A 21,342-nucleotide genomic window follows, 5' to 3' on the forward strand; every position below is an offset into this window, starting at 1 on the left:
CCTAGTGAACTGCTACTTTGTACCAGGACTCTGTCAAACCATGTCGCTGCCTGCAAGCCAGATCTTGGAGCAAGGAGAGCTTGCTGTGACTATGCCACTGATAAGGAAAAAGGAAAGAAAAAGGCAGCTATAGCCAGTCCCTCTGGCCAGGCTGTGCACCTGCATCTAGGGATGTGCACAGAACCAGTTTGGAGGCCCTTTATGGACCTCCAAACCAGTTCATTCAGCGGGCGGTTCCACCAGTTCGACAGCGGGGGGTGCATCTTTAAGGACAGGGGAGGGTGCACCTACAACTCCTGTTGCATTTCCCCCGCCGGCGCTCTGTTTTGTTAAAGCCCCTCGGGGTGGCAGCGTACCTCCCTACCGCCCCGTCGCTGCGTCCCCATCTAGTTCCGTGCACATCCCTACCTGCATCCACTCACAGAGGAGGCAGGAGAAAGACTGGTGTCAGAAAGGATGTGGAGGTGCCTCCTAACTCACATTCACACAGTCTTTCCTGAAAGAACTTGCCTCCTACTGGATGGACTGGACAGCATCCCAGAGTCCTGGACCACTGGGAGGCAACCAGCAAGGAGAAGAGCTCTTGCTTCTCTAGCAAGTGATTTCTCATCATTCCAAGTGCATTCCAAGTGGCAGGCAGGTGGCCTTTCCTATCTCTAATCTGAAATCAATGGGGAGAGGATTAATGATGTGGTTCTTCCACATAATGTCATCTAACTCCCCAGAGAGGGGGATGCTGATTCACACTTTCACTCCCTAAAGAGTTAACAGAGCAAGCAACTGAGAACTGGATTCTGAGAAGCATCGCACATGCTACTAAGGATATTTTATTAATCTAATCTAAGTAGGAACAAAGTGTAACCAAACCAAAATTGGAAGGTTCTCTGCCACAATCTATAGGATTGCACCAGATATGATTCCTGGTCCTAACCAACCCAGCACATCTCTCTTTCTTTGGAAGCTGTTTACACGAGTAGTCAGATTTCATGCAAAATGAGTAGCATTTCTAACCAGTTTGCGCAAGGAGCCGTACTTACGGTCATTATCATGAATAATCTGGAAATTTTTCACTGAGGCCTGTGTTACCCGACCATGGAAATTTAAAACATAAGACTGGGTGTCGTCATTCCAGACAGGGGTTTTATTGTGCAGTTCAATGACACTCTCCGTGTTTTTGTTCTGCCACCTTGCAAGTAGAGTTTCATGCTCCTGTAAGAACCAGACACACCAAGAAGCATTTGATGAACAAACGGTCACTTTCCATTCCTTTCTTATGCAACATAAGGATGTTCCCCAGATTGCTACTCCTGCATCAAAACCCCTCTAAAAATATTACTCCCTGTATCTAAAATGCACCTGAAACAATACACAGGAAGAATTGAGACCTGCAGCTCATCCAGGGAAGCCTCTGGCATGACAAACCACTTCCAGAATCTCAACAAATATTTTCTTCTTTCATTTGGCATCACAACTGCGTTTTAGACACACAGTTACATTTGAGACTACTCCCCGTACTGCATACTTGTAACATGATAAGTTTGTTGGTGAGCCTCATAGAAAACTAAACTATGAGGAGCATAATGCTTTTGTAAGCCATGCCAATGTTAAAACCATGAAGAAAACCAAACAAGAATACGATACAGCCAAAATAAAGCCTCATTGGGAGCATTAGATACATGCTAAAATTCATCCAGAAGATGAATACCAGTTGCAGAGAAACAACAGCAAGAGAGAGGGTGTGCCCTCACCTCTTGCCTGTGGGTTTCTCAGAGGCATCTGAGGTATCTGGTGGACGACTGTGGCAAACAGGATGATAGACTAGACAGGCCTTGGTTTCTGATCCTGCAGGGCTGTTATGTTCTTAAGCAGCAGTTCTCAGCGAATGCACACTCCCACCCCTTGTCAGTACTTTCATCCATTTCTGCATTGTCTAAAGCTGAAAAATTTGGGAGGAGAATGTCAAGACACACTGCCCCCAACACTGTCAAGCCAACCTCAAATGCTGGTTATGAATGTCAGGTTGATTGAGGGATCCCAACATTCTCCACCCAACATTTCTGGTTTCAGATAAATAGATGGAAGAACCAACAAGAAGTGGGCGTGCACACTCATCAGGAACCACCACTTCTTTCCGACTTACTTTCTGTGGGTTTTCTGAACCCGCACACAACAAAGCATGAAAATCAGAATTTATGCTGTACTCACAGTGCAGCTGCTTTTTAAAAATAACACATTAGTTATTAATTTAGACATTTTAGTTAATCACTGAAGCATGGCTTTGCATATTTCCCCCTTACTTTATTCATAGAGGTTAATTCTGAAAAGTTTAAACTCAACTGAGTGAATGCATCCCCACTCATTGTGGCTGAGTTCTCTGTATTGTGTTTAGCAGACTTTAAGCTCTTTCACACGATCATCTGGGGGTGCTTTGCAGGAGAGAAGAGACCCTACCCTGATCCCCAAAGATGAGCAGACCCTCTGTTTGGGTTTGATAGTCTCACTATCCAGACTATCAGTGCAGGTGCAGCCTCCATTATGAGAAAAAGGAGCTGAGTCCATCAAGGTATCCTACAATACACTGTGCTTCCAGTAGAAAGGCAATTCTCAGTTCACATGGAGAGCTCCCTGACAACCACATTATTGGCAGACCGGGGCAGACTGCTGCTATTTTCATCCTAAAGGTAAAGTGTACCGTCGAGTCGGTGTCAACTCCTGGCGACCACAGAGCCCTGTGGTTGTCTTTGGTAGAATACAGGAGGGCTTTCCCACTGCCTCCTCTTGCACAGTATGAGACGATGCCTTTCAGCATCTTCCTATATCGCTGCTGCCCGACATAGGTGTTTCCCAGAGTCTGGGAAACATACCAGCAGGGATTCGAACCGGCAACCTCTGGTTTGCTAGTCAAGTCATTTCCCACTACCTTGATAAAAATCAAGGAAAAGAAGATGGGCTGCCTATATTTGAATGGGCTGGGTAGGCAGCCATCCAGTGGGTTCTCATGGGCAAAAGAAGCTGCGTTTACTGCCTCCTACCTTCTATCTTCTGGTTCTTGGATGTGCAAAAGACCTTTCGGTAACTTACATTACGTGGTCTGATGGAAACTCTTTCGTGGTCCATATTCATTCCTGGTATGATGACACTCATTTTGCGAGGACCTTTAAAGCCCAAAACATTTGTTTCCTATTTTTAAATGGAGAGAGAGAGAGGGGAAAAAGAACTTTTTAATACACCTTCATCTTGAAAGTCAGCCTTTCCAAGCAAAGATCTAGAATATAATGATCTGTAGCCTACAAAACTTTCTTAATCTGGTACAGGGTCACCCTACTACTAACAGTGTTTATTTTTATTGTGCAATATTTTAATTATACATGATAAGATATTGAAAATTGAACTTTGTATTTAATAAAGCTTTTCATATTTGTTGAAATATTGCTTTTGGATATAGGATGTCTTTATGAATGTCTGTCAAAGGTAAAAGTATCTACTATGTTGATGTTAAACAATTAATTGTCTGTTTTGTTTCTAAACAGCAGCAGCTACCTACTTCACAAGGTTGTTGTGAGGAGAAACCTAAGTATGTAGTACACTGCTCTGGGCTCCTTGGAAGAAGAGCGGGATATAAATGTAAAAATAAATAAATAAATGTGTTGTATTATGTTGAAAAATATCAAATTAAAAGTTATGATTGACAGTGTTGATAAAATTTACCATTTAGTTTTATCTTGCACATAGCAAAAAGAGAAAACATGAAACACATAGTGTGAAGATTATAAATGTTTGATTATATTGTTATTGCTATGTTCTGTTTCACTGTAATGGTTTTAATATTGATTTTATTGTTGTTTATAAACTTGTTTTAATGTTTTCTATACACAAAACCCTTCCTTGTTATTCTGTTCAACAGTTTCGACAGGCCTTCGGCCAGTATTAAATAAATAAATGTGAAGACAGTTCAGCTTTGCCTACCATTCAGTTCTGAGATAGATGTAACATCTATCAGCAAGTCTAATACTAATAACACTGGCCCACACACAGAACAGTAATAAAGGTGAAACTCGGAAAATTAGAATATCGTGCAAAAGTCCATTAATTTCAGTAATGCAAATTAAAAGGTGAAACTGATATATGAGACAGACGCATTACATGCAAAGCGAGATAAGTCAAGCCTTAATTTGTTATAATTGTGATGATCATGGCGTACAGCTCATGAAAACCCCAAATCCACAATCCCAGAAAATTAGAATATTACATGGAACCAAGAAGACAAGGATTGTAGAATAGAACAATATCGGACCTCTGAAAAGTATAAGCATGCATATGTATTCAGTACTTGGTTTGGGCCCCTTTTGCAGCAATTACTGCCTCAATGCGGCGTGGCATGGATGCTATCAGCCTGTGGCACTGATGAGGTGTTATGGAAGACCAGGATGCTTCATTAGCGGCCTTCAGCAATTCTGCATTGTTGTCTCATGTCTCTCATCCTTCTCTCGGCAATGCCCCATAGATTCTCTATGGGGTCAGGTCAGGCGAGTTTGCTGGCCAATCAAGCACAGTACACTGTATACTTTTCAGAGGTCCGATATTGTTCTATTCTACAATCCTTGTCTTCTTGGTTCCATGTAATAATTTTCCAAGTTTCACCTATATACAGGCAGTAGGTGTGCCGTCTGCACTGCTGCATGGGTCAGAAACATAGCAGTGATGCAGTTGCACAAGAGTCCTCTTGCGGAACAGCTTTTGACAAAGTTCCTCACCAAAAGCTCTTGAGTAAACTTAGCAGTCATGGAATCAGGGGACAGATTCATGTGTCAATCAGTAACTGGTTGAAGGACAGGAAACAGAGAGTAGGAATAAATGGACAGTTTTCACAATGGAAGTAGGTAGGAAGTGGGGTCCCCCAGGGATCTGTACTGGGACCAGTGCTCTTTAACTTGTTCATAAATGATCTAGAAGTTGGGGTAAGCAGCGAAGCGGCCAAATTTGCAGATGACACTAAACTATTTAGGGTAGTGAAATCCACAACGGATTGTGAGGAGCTCCAAAAAGATCTCTCCAAACTGGGTGGGTGGGCGACAAAATGGCAAATGTGGTTCAGTGTAAGCAAGTGTAAAGTGATGCATATTGGGGATTGAAAATAAAAATGCTAATATTATAATGCCCTTATACAAATCTATGGTGCAGCCACATCTGGAGTACTGCGTACATCTTTGGTCACTGTATCTTAAGAAGGATGTTGTAGAACTGGAAAAGGTGCAGAAGAGGACAACCAAAATGATCAGGGGCCTGGAGCACCTTCCTTATGAGGCTAGGCTACAGCATCTGAGGCTCTTTACCTTGGAAAAGAGGTGATTAAGGGGAGACATGATCGAGGTATATACAATTATGCATGGAGTGGAGAGGGTGGACAGAGATAACTTTTTCTCCCTTTCTCACAACACTAGAACCATGGGTCACCCCATGAAACTACAAATCGGGGAATTTAGGACTGACAAGAGAAAGTACTTTTTCACAAAGCGGATAATTAATCTATGGAATTCTTTGCCATGGGATGTGGTGATGGTCACCAGCTTGGATGGCTTTAAAAATGGCTTAGACAGATTCATGGTGGACAGGTCTATCAATGGCTACTAGTCTGGTGACTGTGGGCCATCTCAGGCCTCAGAGGCATGATGCCTCTCAATGCCAGCTGCAGGGGAGCGACAGCAGGAGAGAGGGCATGCACATACCTCTTGCCGGTGGGCTACCCAGAGGCATCTGGTGGGCCACTGTGTGAAACAGAATGCTGGACTAGATGGGCCTTGTGCCATCTTATCTTATGTTCTTAACAGCCAAACTATTGTGCGAATGCAGTTGCATAACAGTATGCAATGGCCATACCTTCGAACAACTGTGTTCACACAATATCTATGAAAGCCCTGGAGAGAGAGTGAGACATACTCGGGGGCTGCAAAGGAGGGGATCACATGCCCCCCTCCTCTATTCACTGCAGTGGGGAGAAAAGGGCAGCAGAAACGGTGGAAAAGATATTAAACTGGGATAGCTTCTCCTTTGGCATTTATTTCTCCTTTTCTCTTCCTTGTATTGTCAAGCAGTTGCCATATTTAGTCAAGTGCCTGCTAGTAGCCAACTTCTGGCTTAATACTACAGTTAAGCACAGTTACAATTTCATAATTCAATTTCATAATCTGTTTTCATATTTTAAAAATAATCATATTTTTTATACTCTGCTATACATACTTCCGCTGAAAGGCTGATGGTTGCAGCCAAGCTTGTGGATTATGAATGGAGCTCCAAGTCCAAGTTGTATACAAACTGAATTGCATGTAATTGGTTCAAGATCAACAACAGTATGTTCTTCCTTCTAGCCGACAGCTATGTTTTCCAACTACCTGGCTGAGATCTCTCTTCTAAACTATTTGCATTAGTACTGCAGTTCTAACAGTGACCATTAGATGCAGCTGCAGATTTATTAATGACCAGTAGCATCACTAGTGTCTGATCTCTGTTAAAAGCCTTTCAGGGGCTTGGCTCTTAATGAAGGAATGGAAGGTGCACAAGACTAGGTTTTAGCAAGTATGACTGCGGGGCGGGGCGGGGCACAGTTCTGATACAACAACAGTGGATGACTTTTGGAACGTTTCCTATAGATACAAACATGCCAGTATATTTTTGCTTAGAATGGATCATTCAGTTATGCAGCTTTCTTGCAGAGAATCCTGGTTAGCTGGATCCTGGAGCATGCTCTACTCAGGACACATTCCAACATGTACTCAAAGGAATCTTTCCAAAGGCCACTCACTAGCTACAAAATGTTATGAATTGGAGGTGCAGTGTGTGGCTTAAAGACATTGGAATTGTTTTACTCAAATACTTCTTGAGTTACTCTGACATGCGGTGAGGAGGTCCTAGTTTCCTTTTGCTTTCTGTTACTGATCTGGACTGGAGGCAGCAAATTTTAGTATAAGGATCCTGTTTTAGGACAGAGGATTGGGTAAATCTGAGAGGTATTTAGTCCTCAAGCTTATTTTAAATATCAGGGTTGAACCTAGGAACATGTGAAAGAAGAGGCTGTCTTTGATCATGTGCCAAGTACATTTCTTTTACCCTAGAAGCATGTCAGCCAGGTCCCATAAATTTGAGATTAGGGTCAATGGAGTCCAAGCTAGAGGAAATGATTTAAAGGCAGGTTTAAGGCCTCCCCAGCAAGCCCTTCTCATTTTATAAATTAAATTTTGACTAGTGGTTCTCTCCAGGCCTGTTATTCCATATATCTGGCAATCATTTGTGGAATTACTGCCAACCTTTGACCTTTTTTTGTGCAACTCAAAACTGGCTGGATGACTCAGAAGCACAGCAGAATCAGCAGTTTGCTTGACCCAAGCACAGCAAAATGGGCATGTGATCAGCACTAGCTAAGAGCATGTAGCACGCAGATCTGAGCATTTGGCATCTTGTATATCAGATGATCATTTCAGTGAGTTGCTTTTGCTTAAGGGAAACCCAGGACTAAAATGGAAGAGGGCCGTTCGAGGGCAATGCAATCTTGGGAATACTCTGCCACACAGTGCTTTTATGCTTAGTTGGATGACTCATCTCAAGAATCTTCACTATCATTAACAAATTAATGTAGATGTCCTGTGTCTTATAGTCAGGATGAATCCATTATTACTCTCATTTATTCTGCTTTTACATCAGAAATTGCTATCTCTGATCTAAAGCATCAAACTGTGGTCTATTAACAAGAGAGGCCCAGCTATTGACTTAGTGCAGGGATGACTGTCCTCAGCCTATGATTTCACCCCAAGCCACCTGGGAGCATGATAATCCGACTAGAGGGCCTGGGAGGGAAGCCGGAGAGCAGCATTGACCAGGCAGCACTACTCTCAAGCTTCTGTCCCAGGTGGCTGTCAGGTAGGACTACAGGGGCCACATGTGGCCCTGATTTAGGGAATAAAGGAAACTAACTAAGCAAGTGACAGAAATTCAGTCTGAAATGTGTTGGAGGATAATATAAAGGCGAGGCTTTATTATTATGGTTATTAACATCTTTGCTTACTTGGTTTATGAATAGTACTTACATAGCAAATAGCAGCTAGCTCCTGGCGTAAATTGCTTGCCTCTAAACTCAGTGTTGTTTTCATTGGGTTTACTCCATTATCATAAACTGTAAACTTAGTCCCCATGAGGTTTGATCTATTGGGGAGGAAAGACAGTACATTAATTCAACCGTCCAGTAAAGACTGAGCTACCTTAACCATTATCATGATCCAAACCCTCAAGCATTCACAGAATGTAAAACAACAACAATAACAATAATATGATACTTGGCCATCTGATAGTGTCCCATGTAACATTAGAGCTCTGATAGGCAGGATATGATAAGAGAGGTACAAATCTGTATAAGGAATTCTTCTGACAGCCCTCACTACAGAAGATAAGGAATGGTGACTGTGCAAATTGATTTGTAAATGGGGACTTTTCTTTTAAGAGCAAACTAATATAGAATATCACTAAGCAGGAATAGAACTAGGAGTCGTAATTTTGCAAACAAACAATCAAGGGTCTCACTTCCAAAAGCTGCCACTAGTATTCTGACTTCCCAACTGCCTATTTGATGTTCCGACGATCTACTTCAAACATCTAAATATTTACCTCAGTTTTCCAATGAAGCTCTCTCCTCCTCGTGACAGGTCTGTTGGGTCTATGGAGATGAGGTAATTTGAGGTTTTGCTCTTCTTTCGCTTCCTCCCAGCTAACAAAAATACCTAAGCAATTGAAGAAAATGTCACACACTAAGCAGCATCTGACAGCATCATTAGAAAAAGAGAACCAAGGCTAATTTTCTTGTGGTTTAATGTCATGAGCAAAAATGCCAAAGGTCAAAATGAGAGTTAGCAAAAATGGGTTTTTAAAAACCAGCCAAGGAAACAAGCTACTCCTCTCTTTTATCCATTATTTATGATTTAAATAATTAAACCTAGGCTACTTTGTTAAATGTTTAATTCCATCTTGAACAGTCCCCTTCCTGCGAGAGGAAAGCAGATGCCAGTTCAGGTCACAAGGGTATGGTGCCCAACATGAAAAGACACACCAAGCACAACATTTTCTAAGGACAAAGGAAATACCAAAAGAATTGCTACAGCCTCGTAAGGGATAAATGCTACATTTTTTCTCTCAAGTCTTATATATTAATTGACCAAAAACATGATTTTTAAAAAACAAAAGCAAGAGAATGCAAGCTAAACCAGCAAGATGTGTATGATAATAACTGTGCACTGAATACATCACTGAGCTTTATGCATGTTAGTATTGACCAGAAAGCACATTTACATTTCTCATATTTATTTTTAAAAATGCCTTTCAAGCCTATATTGGGCCTTCCAGATGGATAACAACTGTACCATGTAGGGATGTGCACGAGCTGGTTCAGTGCCTCCTTTGGGAAGCGCCGAACTGGCTTGGGCACCCACAGCTGAACTGGTTCAGCAGGGTGGGGAGTGGCTCCCTTAAGGAGCAGGTAAGCAGGCCCTTATCTGCTCCGCTGCTGCCCCACCACTTTTCTCCACGTGGTACTTGCTCAAGCGTCAGCCGTGTGCATGCTGAAGTCACGTACAGCCTACAAGGAACAGCACCACAGCTGTGCGTGGCCTTTGCTCGAGCAAACGCCGGACCTGGAAAAGTGGTGGGGTGGCAGTGGAGCAGGTAAGGACCTGCTTACCTGCTCCTTAAGGGAACCGCTCCTCACCCTGCCTGCGTGAACGGCTCATGCACATCCCTAGTATCAAGTTATAAGACAGTCTACAATTCAGTGTTATACACAAATGATTCTGCACTTTGAGCCCACCACATCCATGGTATATTATCAGAACATTCAAATGATCAACTAAAAATGACCCTGTGGTCATGTTATTTCAGTCACGATTTCAATAGAATGCTCAGCATGGTTATCTTCCTAATTCCCTGGAAGCAGCCAAAACAAAAACAAAAAACAAGAGTCTTTCGATGTCTGGTCTAATCCAAATGCTACTGGTACCACTGAAAAGAATTTCTGCATGATCATAGCTTCATGTAGCTGCTGCAGTATCTGGAGTTGGCTTCCACAAGGATTGGCCACTAATGTGGTGAAGTCTCCGTTATCAGAGCTGCCTTTCCTTGGTCTGATGATGTTGGTGTATATGTACTTACAAGCAATCTGACCATCTACAATGGGAAGCCAATTCAAAATGCCAGCAACATGGAGGGATTGAAGGGATTTTCAGTGGCAACCACAGTGCATTCTTGATGTCTTGACCGTATGATATCTAACCACTCATATGTGAAGGTTAAGAGGCCACTCCTCATTCCAGTTCTCCCTTCTGTCCATTAATTCACTTTTAGAATATACGTATATTGCTCAGGGTTGCAATATGGCTACAGCTTTTGAAAAAGGACTATCAAAATCTCTCCGCTCGGGTGCAGTTAATAAAGCAGTCTCCTCTGTTCATGGCCTGCCTTGTGGTATTCTAGCACAGGGAAAATATTTGATTAAAATTTTTGAATGGGGTAAACAAAACCTGTGCAAGCCCAGGACTGGAATGCTGCTATTTAAATGGCAGTTCAATGATCACTTACACGACTGTCAATCACGTATGACACAGAAGAGATGATCTCTACAGCATGCCAATATCCAAATATTGCTCAGCCATTCTTTCTGTTTACAGATCCTGCTCTGAATTACATGTGCTCTGATGATAGGGAAGTTTTAGAAGGAAGATCCCAAAGATGCACACACAGATTTCTCCATATCTACAACTATGCAAATTATACTTCTGCTTGGAGCGGTCCCCCTGTGTCCCCCACCACCACCGGGCCACCATTTCATACACAACAAGCAAGAGAAGTTGGAAGACCTTTTTGCCATCCTCTCTTTCTAAATGGAGGTAATAAGTAGGGTACATTCCACGGTCCATTCCCTTCTTGTCTCTTGTGATCCGGCATTTGACAGTAACACCCTGAGGAGCAGGTCTCACGGCAAACTCCTCCAGGTCATCAACGTCTATTACAGGGTTGTTTGTTGAAGGGCTGGGCCCTGAGGCTGTTTCCTGGAAGAGAAAGAAATACTACCATGTATTTAAAACACAAAGCAGCAGGATCAGATCATTTTGACAATAAATGAGCATCTAGGGTGGGAGAAGAGGGGCACCTGCCCTGGGTGCCAAGTGGTAGGGGCTCAAGGCACACAAAGATCATGCAATATATTGAGGATATTGGAATTATTTTATTAATTTACCTTTATAGCAATAGCAATAGCAATAGCACTTACATTTATATACCGCTCTATAGCCGGAGCTCTCTAAGCGGTTTACAATGATTTTAGCATATTGCCCCCAACATTCTGGGTACTCATTTTACCGACCTCGGAAGGATGGAAGGCTGAGTCAACCTTGAGCCCCTGGTCAGGATCGAACTTGTAACCTTCTGGTTACAGGGCGGCAGTTTTACCACTGCGCCACCAGGGGCTCTTTTTTATATTGATCTTTATATTGATCTTTTCCTTCAAGGAGCCCAAAGAGGTATATGTGGTTATATTTCTCCTCACAACAACCCTGTGATAGGTTAGGCTGAGAGATAAATGACTGGTCCAGGGTCACCTAGTGAGTTCCATGTCTGAATGGGGATTTGAATTCAGGTCTCCCTGGTCATAGTCCAACACTTTAACCACTAAACCACACTGGCTCATGTTTTTGAAATGGTAGATGAAAAAGTCAGGTCACTCAAGCTGATGAGGGCTCAAGGTAGGCACAATGGCACTGCTGAAGTTTCTCTTTGGTATCCACAGAGGAAAAAGTGTGTAACTTTTAAATAAAAACCCAACACCACACTTTTCAGGCCACACTTTTCAGGCCACAGAAGCCGCTGCCAGTTTGTGTAGACAATACTGAGTTAGATGGATCTATGGTTTGACTCAGTATATGGCAGCTTCCTGTGTTCCCATGAAATGCAAGGTAGGAGGGGGAAAATTGTCATTTGTGAGCTGGATATGGAGTCAGGCAGCAGCAGTGAGTCCAGAACTTGTACCCAGCTCCAGAGTGAGGTGGAGGGAAAGCACTCCATGCACCTCCTGCCTCCATACACAGCTCACAAACGACTACTTCCCCACCACTCCTCCCTTGCTTGTAGAACTCTCACAATGCCAGTCTAGAATGCACATGGCTCCTGAACAGCCCTATTATGCATTCATCTCCAGTTGCCTCTCCAAGGATGACATAATCAAGGCCTTTTGAATAAAACGGTGCCTACTGCCATTTATACCAGATCTGTAGAATATGGATTTTGTGTCCACATTTGTTCCGTGCAATCCTAGTACTAACTACATTATTTTAGAGAAATATGTAACAGTGTGGAACAGGCAAAACTAAGAAGCAGAAAGAAGAAGCACCATAGTGTATACTTTTAAAGAGTAGTACATTTATCTGCCAACTCACTTGCCTTCAGTGAGCCAACACTTCCTGTAAATATAAAATACTTCACAATTAAGTCCTGGGAAATTGCAAAACTACCACAGTATTCAGCCACAGCAATACCACCACTGCAATACCCAGTAGCCAAATACTGTAATTATAAGAATGAATGGGTAAAATGCTGATTTAGGGGGAAAGTGAAAGGAGTACAGTTTAATTCCTGCAGAAATAGTATTTCTCCAACTCCACCCTTCGATCCACATGGGATGGGATAACATGCTCCTAGTGCTGGGATTAGAGTTCCTGACAAGAGACAAAAACAACCTCCTGGGATATTTTTAATCATCTGGAAAGAGTAAGATAGAAAATGATGTTTTCAACTTCAGAAGCAAATTTAGTTTGGTTTTCAGGAAAAACTTCCTAGCTGTAAAGTTGTCCAGGTAACAGCGCAAACAGAGCAGGGAAAGTATAGAGGCATTTGCTCTAGAGGTTTTTAAAAGGAAACTGATGGGACAGCTTAAGTTAAGAAAGTCTGCTCTTGCAAGCTATACAAAGCCATCAAGGTACATATCAACCATGGTTTGGTCCCCTGCTCCAGGTGTCTCACCTTGTTAGATTTCTTGCTTGTCGCAGAACCTGGCCGGGTATTACTGTTTAACTGGGAGGAACTTGAACTGTCTTCATCATCCTCGTCTTCCTCTTCATCAAAATTCATGCTACTTGAAATACCTGAAAGATACCCATCACATTCATAGAAAAATGTGATTACTATGGATTCTTGTTGATGATCCTCAATTTGAACCCACACCTTGTTTGCTATTTTGACCCTTTCTATCTCCATAATTCTGTGGTTTTCAGAGACAGCATACCTCTGACTTGAGTGTCATTGCTCTGGCCCCAGTTTTTTCACAGGGCCTGCCCCCCTTCACCCCACAAAAGGCCCTATCTGTATTAGGTCCCTTTGTTTAAGCTCCAAAGTTTCTGGCTGTCTGATGTATTTATAGTCAGACATGGCAGTATTAATTATACATGAGTGACAAATGCCTCTTAGACACTGCTCTCTCTTCCTGGGATCTGGTGTCAATTCAACCATGTACTCTGGAGACCAAAGGCCTAGCAGCCCATTTGTTCCCATATTTTCTGAGGCCAGAAAACCCTATCACCAGGAACAGCTCCTTCTGATAATGGAATCTCCATGTCCCTGATTATTATGGTGCTTGTTCTTCTTTCCTGCTGCTACTCAGTTAGTACATTCTGTCAACTCTGTCATTCTGTCAGCCTGTGCATAGGAAACACCAGTAAGAATGAGAGAATTCTATAAGCCACTTTAGGGCCTATTATGCCAAAAACAAACAAATCAATTCTTGGACTTCAGTTTCAAGAGACAGTGTGCCATCCTATGAGACATGCGCTCTCAAGTACTATACATTCCAGAGTTTCCTGTATAAGTGTGTTCAGATGTTCTGCCTCCCAGATGATTATGTGGTGATGGGGCAGCAAGGAGGGGATCCAGCAGGCAAAATGTTGAATGAGACAGACCAGAGGTCCAAACCTGCATGGAACTCCAGTATAGTATCACACTCTTCACACTTCCCCATCCTACATGTTCTCTCTAAAACAGATGAAAACTCATGATAAAAAAAGTGCTGTGGGCATTTCCTCCCCCATACAATACCTGCTCCTTATTAGAGATATAGACACTGAAGAGAACTTAGGGCTTGTGTTTTAGCTTTCTTAGCACAGAACCTTAAACACTAAACAACATCTTCAGGTGTTTTTTAAATCAACCGCGATCAAAGTGCAAGTGCAAGAAGAAATATTCTTTCAACTTTCAGTCAAGCAAATTTAGGCTGGATGTTGGGAAATGCTGGGAAATACAATCTTGGTATACAATCTTGGAATTTTTTAACCAAAGAATGACAGATATGCTTTTAAAATAGAATAAATACTGTACATACACCTCAGACTACCGCTTTCAATGTTGTGCAAAATACGAGACTTTATCTCTCTATTATTACTGGCTGACATTTTCCACAGCAATAGGAGAGTGAAGCAAGAGCTGCGCCCTTGCAGAGAGGCTGCTGAAGAACTCAGCCAAAGGCTTGTCTCACAGCTGAGGGTACATAAGGTGGGAGGGGGAGCAACCCTCATGGACACATTTCTGGAAGCCAAAAAAGTACAGTACATTTGATGGGAGGGGAGACCACTGAAAATTGCACACTTGGCTACAGGACAAGCCCTTGGCTGAGTTCTGCAGTAGCCTCTCTGCGAGGGCTCAGCTCTTGCTCCGTCCTCCGAATTCTGCATTATTTATACGTGCATTTCAATACAAAAAACTTCTCAAAGTGGTTTACATAACAACTAAGAAAATGGTTCCTGTCCCAAAGTGGCATTCACAATCTTAAAAGAAAACACAAGCTAGACCAGCCACAGCCGGAGAGATGCTGAACAGGCTTGAGTAGGGACAGTAAAAGACTTTCCCTTTGTGCAGTTTACAGGGGTTAACATTTTTATATCTCAGAATTACTGCAGTGTGGTTTTTGCCTATAATGACAATGCCATTAGGTTGCTTAAAGACTATTAAAGCTGCTTCCTTGCATGTCATTACAGTGACACTAACAGCACTGATAGCAGCATCATAGCAAGGGAGTGATTACTAAGAGGCAATGGAATGGCTGTCCTGTTCTTTTGACTCTATTCACCAACAACCAATATTGAAACCTAAAGACCAGACTATTCTCTAAAAACTGATGCTGAAGATGGTGTATTTTGACAGAAGAGAAGGTTCAAATGAAACATTTGGCATTTCTCTGCACAGTTGATAATACCTATCCATTTAACATAACTTTAGGAAATCTTGGCCGGAACACAACAGACTTTCTGGGTGTTCCCTGGTGAACAAACACACTTCTGTTCATATCAAACTCATAGTGCACAGCTGGTTCTATCAAACAATCTAAGCAGAATTAAGTTCAAACTGAGGCCAAGCAGTTCGAAGGGATATTGGTACAGGATTCTTCTGCCAGGCATCTCAATAATTGCCTTCTAAGGCTTATAACTTCCAATTAATATCAAACTGGGAGGCACTGGAAGAGCTGCCCATATTCTAAATATCCACAAGGATGGCTAGGACTACCAAAGACCCTCCTTGCCTATCAGGTTGGCAAACCCAGCTTATTGATAGAAATATTCCCCAGACTGCCCCTCTCCCCCAGACAGTTGAAACCTGTTTATCTGATATTTTCGATCCTTTTAGGACATGATATAATCCACTGGTATTAAGAAAGGTCACATGACTAATCCACTGATGTTAAGAGAAATCCTGCAGCTAAGTCTCCGTGTTCTCACGCAACAATTTCCCACAAACTGTCACTTTGGGCCTCAAGTGTGTCATTCCTAACAGGATTACTGGTCTTTCTCTTCAAGAAACATGGTAGGAAGAAGCAAATGAAAATGTCAGATTGTATTTTAAAATTAATATAATGCATTTGAGATACAATAATCCAAGACTTGAATTTTTTTTAAGGAATTATGTTAAACTATGGAAATTATGACAGCTTTTACCAAAATCATGTCAGTGATTATATTTCATTTTAAAAGAACAGCTAGAGGCTCATCAAGTTTGATGTGTGGGAGAGAAGGAAAGATGGAGGATCCCAGTCCTTTTACCAATTCTAGTCTCTTACTTGCGCTCCACTTCCCACCCTCTCATCCATCACTGAAACAACCGCTTCAGGCACAAGAGGGGCAGAGAGAGTCCTCTTCTTCTAAACCTGTCCCTTTCCCCTCAAACTGAAGATGGCCTCCAAGCCCTGAAAACTTCCTCACTTCCCAGATCTGTTATTTTAAGAGGCAGGAAATAGTCACCAGTATTGGTAAATCCCCTGAAGCAACTGCCTTCAGAACAGGAGGGAAGATCATTACTCCCCCTTCCACAGGGTCCCCTGTTGTGGTAAGCAGGCCACACAATATCTAAGGGTGATAGGCAGAACTTTACCTCAGTGCAATGTTGTCTTCAACAGCAGCATTTTACTTATATTGAAGAAAGTAAGAATGCCCTCGGGGACACCAATCTGCCCCCTACTCAGGCAATCTCCATGACTGGAGTGAGAACCAACTTTCACTACATCTCAGATTACAGCCAGATTACTTTAGCCTACAGAACTCAGTGAGAACTGCTGTGGACCAAGTTTGGCCTTATCAGCATAGACCTGATCTGGGTTCTTTTGGGGGCATTTTATAATTCAGCTGTTAGTTCAGAGCCAGGTTAGGTGAGTTGCAACCATAAACTGCAGAACAAATAGCCTAGACAATCAGCAGGTTTCTTTCACCACATTACCCACCTTTTTTCTGCATTGTTACTCGAAGATCCTGTTTGCCTAGTTGCTGACTGCTAGCCATTGTATCGCCATCATCCTCATCTGGGCAAGTCTCTCCAACAGTAAGAATTTGAACCTGGCTTCCTATTTCTTGCACATCATCTTGAAAAGCAGCTGGACCGTCAATTCCTGGCAAACAGCAAAAAAATTTTTTTTAAAAAAACAACCCAGGTCACTGTTAAAAAGAAGTATAAAAAGCAAACACTGTGCATTCTTCAACCACAATTTGTCTAAGAAATCAAATCTGGAAACCGTCTTCACTTATAGTTTTCAAGCAAGAAAAATGCAATTCTTTGCCAGAGGTTTGACCCACAATCTTTTTGCCAAAAACAAAACAAAACAAAAACCTTGTGATCTAGAATGGCGTTGACAGCAATGATAGAGGAGGACTAAGCATGCCTTACAGCAGGGATTCACAAACCTGGGCCTTTGTTATTGTGGCTGGGGATGATGGGAGTTGTAGGCCAACAACATTAGAGGACCCAAGTTTGCAAACCTCGGGATGGCCAAAGTGGCCACGCTAGCAATGACCACTGCTCTAACACTGCAGCCAACAGTGTGATTATCTCTGCCACCTGTATGGGACACAGAAAATCATAAACGGGAAACATGTGATGGCAAGAAATAGGCATCCATGCTTTTGGATTCGACCACACTCAGGTCCAAGACAGGCAGGAATCATGACTGAGGATTAGGGCTGCCATGGATTATTGAGCCGATCCCAATCCTAATCATTCTCTCATCGAGCTCACTATACAGTCAATAGCCTGGACTGCATCGATTGATGATCACTATCAACTCAATGCAGCAGGATGTGGGGGTGAGGAGCTTATCTTTAGTGAAGATCCAGCTTCTGTGAAGATATCGGCCGCCTGCAGCAACAGTGTTTAAAATCTCTGCCTTTCTTTGCCTGGTCTCGCCCTATAATGCACCAGAAAAGAAAGCCCTTTTCTTGGTGCATTACTGGGGGAAATAAATAGCTGCACCCTGTAACTATAGTATCAAAAGTATCAATGAATTAAAAACAATGTAGTAAATAATACATGTATCATACTATAGTATAATAATATATTATATTAATATATATAGTATAGTATAGTAATATAATATATTATATTATAGAAATAATACATAAATAAGATGGATCCCCGTCCCAAAAGGGCTCACAGTCTAAAAAGAAACATAAGACAGACAACAGCAACAGTCACTGGAGGTACTGTGCTGCGGGTGGATAGGGCCAGTTACTCTCCCCCTGCTAAACAAAGAGAATCACCCCGTTAAAAGTTGCCTCTTTGCCAGGTTATCAGGGGTAAATAAGATTTACTTGGCAGTAAGCCCTGTTGCACTCAGAGGGACTTGCTTCTGAGTAAACAAACACAAATAGGACTGCACTGAAAAGCACTTGTTTTGGGGTGCTATTTGGCTCCTAGATTAATAAATTGCTTTCTAAACGAATTGGCTTGGTCCCATCCATGTTTGCAGTCACGGGGTACAATCTATTGGGTAGTTTTCCCATGCATGTCCCTCTGAAAAACAGGAGCAGCACAAACATATTACAGTGAGAAAGAGGCCTGACCCAATGATGGTAATATAATGAATGCCTGTTATAGCTAGCCATCAATGTGTGAGAAATAGCTCTTGGGTAAAAGATGCAACTGAAAAAGATGCACTATAAATGAATTAGCAGGCCATAATAAGGACCAACAATGAGGCTACGGATTGGAATCAAACTACAGAGATAATAGTTCATCCACTCTTTGGAATCAAACTACAGAGATAATAGTTCATTCACTCTTTAAGACAATTTTATTTTTGCTACGATAGCATGTTATCAAAATAAGATCTTAAACACATTTCAAGTCCACTAGTGGGCCCGGGCACAGAGCATCTGTGCCTCTAGTTGGGCCCAGCTCACCTTCGCCACCGTCATCCTGGGTCAGGCCCCCAACCCCGCCCTCGCGGCCAGACCCCCCGCCGCCGCCTCGCTGGGCCCGCCGCTCGCTGGGCCCCGCTGCCGCGGCCTGGCCCACCACCTCCGGGCTGGACCCGCCGCCTTGCCCTGCCTCTGCCGCCGCAGCCCGCCACCTCGCTGGGCCCCGCCGCCGCGGCCTGGCCTGCCGCCGCCGCGCTGGGCCCACCGCCTTGCCTCCGCAGCCGCCCAGCCAGCGAATTCTCCTGGGTGTGCGCCAGGACCAATCAGGCGCCCCCACAGCCCAGCCAATCAGCTGGGCTGCCGGGATGCATTTTTCCTGGGCACACCCAGGAGAATTATATATATAGATGTTAAGATTTTACGCCAGTGTACACTTCTTTGTTAGCCACATAAAAATTCACTTTTGTATGAACTATATTATTATTACTCTTATTACACAACAGCCTGCATGCTTTCTATTCTATGAGGTTCATGACTAATTAATGGAGATGGGAACTGGAAACCATTACTAATGTGCAATTGGCTATTATTGCAAAATGTCAACATTTTAATAACTTCTCCCACGAAGTTATTAACTCCCACGAAGTTATTAATCATAAAAATGTTGATCACAAACAGAAAAAAAAATCAATCAGAACTGGGCAAATATTACATAATTCCTTCCTCAATTACTAACATTAATTTGCTTCATTCATTTTATTTTTTTCTGTGAATAGAAATTTAATCCATTCTCACACATATTTATGGAAAGTGGGTTTTTAAAAAAATATTACTGTGAGTTTCAGCAGATGCCTGTTTTAATTTTGCACAACTAATATAAGTGCATGGCACAAAAGCATCTTAACCTGAACAGCACATTGCTAGAATGAACCTGCAGAATCTACACAGGAACACTTTTTAAAGGAAACCATTTCAGGTGCTACAGCCACCATAAATTCTGCAAGTAACTAATGAAGCAAAGTAGCCACGGGAGCTAATCAATATTTTGCAATGCAATTTTCCCTGGTAGCTTCCTTGAAGTGCCTTCTTTTTATTGGCTATTCCTCAGAGAAAGAACAGCAGAAAGAATGGGTCACTGGCTTGTGGTATAGCAATTAGTAGGAGTGATTTAACACCTAAACCATTAAGCAAAGAATCTTCTATGCATAGTGGAAGAGCAGGTGCATGTCACACAATGCATACACATGCCCTGGATTAGGGGTGTGCACGGAACCAGCTGGCCTGGTTCGGTTTGAGTCTGGATCGGACTTGAAATGGACTGGGCTAGTTCTGTCCAGCACCCCCTCAAACCCCACCCCATCCAGTCGGGGGGGGGGGTTGTGAAATTTTTTTAAAAATAAAAAAAGAAATTTAATTTACCCCCTTTGGTTCCCCTCCCCCCGCCGGCCTCTCTTTCTGCTGCCACAAGCCAAACTGGCTGGCTCATTGGCCTTTTTTGGACCTTCCCCGTTTGGAGCAGCAGCCATTTTGGAGGCTGCCGCGCCTGCAATTGGCCTCTGCATGACCCTGGCCACACAGAGGCCAATTGTGCAGGTGCAGGACCTCCAAAATGGCCATTGCCAAGAGCTGGCTGGTTCTGCCGGTGGTAGCAAAAAGGGCTGGGGGAGGGGGGAATCTCCACATACTGCCCCGCCACCTCCAACAACTCCACCGAAGGGGGTAGGTAATTTTTTTAAAAAAAAATATTTAAAAACAAACAAACAAAAAACAGTCTGCGAACTCCCTGAACAGTCAAGGGGTGTTCGGTCTGGGGTCAGACCGAATGGGATGGTTCAGTTCGACCCCAACCCATTGAACCGAACAGGTTCGACATCAAACACATTTGACGTCAAACCTGTTGGCACATGCCTGTCCTGGATGGCACACACATGCACCTCTATGTGTGGCATGCCCGATTAGGAAATTCTTCTTTCCTCTTTAAAAGGGAAATGATCACAAGCATCAGGCATATGCATTCGTTGCTCTGTGAGAAAGAAGCATTTCAAGGTTCTTTGAATAAAACAGTCTAGCTATAAGCCACTTGAAATGAATAAAATCTGTATTCAAGTTCTCATCCTGCAGTCATAGTCCAGGTTTCAAACAGACTATACCCAATTTAACATAAAGAGGAATTCTAGGGAGTGGATAGTTTTTTGGAGAAAGACAATGGCTGACATTCAGACTAAATATTACACATACCAAAAACATTGAGTGTGTGCAATGGAGGAAGAATGGTTTGTGTCAATTCTCTCTTCATTCTGTAGCCAGCTTTGTCTCGTGAAAATATGTCCCTGAGAACTGTGGAACCCTCAAGGATACATTTCCAGGAGGAGGCACTGAGAGCTGCAGAAAGAACAGAGGACTGGAGAAGACACACACACACCCCAAATGCACATGCAATTGTGTTTGGCATGCACAAAATTAGTCTGGATGTCAACCAGTGTAGCTACAGCAACATTAAAAACACCATCTATACACACTTGCTGACATATGGAATACCACAGCAGAAGACTGCTCCTAACACAGATGGAGGCTATCCCATTTCTGAAGTGTGTGCTAAAGGGAGCGATTTTCACTTATCTTCTCTATCTCAGAAGTGCTTTCTGTGCCT

General features: G+C 42.8%; 1 protein-coding gene across 4 annotated transcripts in view; it reads right to left on the reverse strand.

The window, feature by feature from the left end:
• Positions 1-21,342, reverse strand: part of TUB (TUB bipartite transcription factor) — a 240,156-nt gene that overhangs the window by 17,708 nt on the left and 201,106 nt on the right. For all 4 annotated transcript variants that reach the window (XM_053285488.1, XM_053285507.1, XM_053285495.1 and 1 more), the window contains 7 exons: positions 16,784-16,948; positions 13,048-13,169; positions 10,890-11,081; positions 8,653-8,765; positions 8,079-8,193; positions 3,082-3,180; positions 1,038-1,209 (listed from right to left, as the gene is read on the reverse strand). In XM_053285488.1, coding sequence (XP_053141463.1) covers positions 1,038-1,209; positions 3,082-3,180; positions 8,079-8,193; positions 8,653-8,765; positions 10,890-11,081; positions 13,048-13,169; positions 16,784-16,948 — 978 coding nt within the window. The remainder of the gene's footprint in view (positions 1-1,037; positions 1,210-3,081; positions 3,181-8,078; positions 8,194-8,652; positions 8,766-10,889; positions 11,082-13,047; positions 13,170-16,783; positions 16,949-21,342) is intronic.

Source organism: Hemicordylus capensis, chromosome 1 (assembly GCF_027244095.1).
Source record: "Hemicordylus capensis ecotype Gifberg chromosome 1, rHemCap1.1.pri, whole genome shotgun sequence".
In the NCBI taxonomy this organism is placed as follows: domain Eukaryota; kingdom Metazoa; phylum Chordata; class Lepidosauria; order Squamata; family Cordylidae; genus Hemicordylus; species Hemicordylus capensis.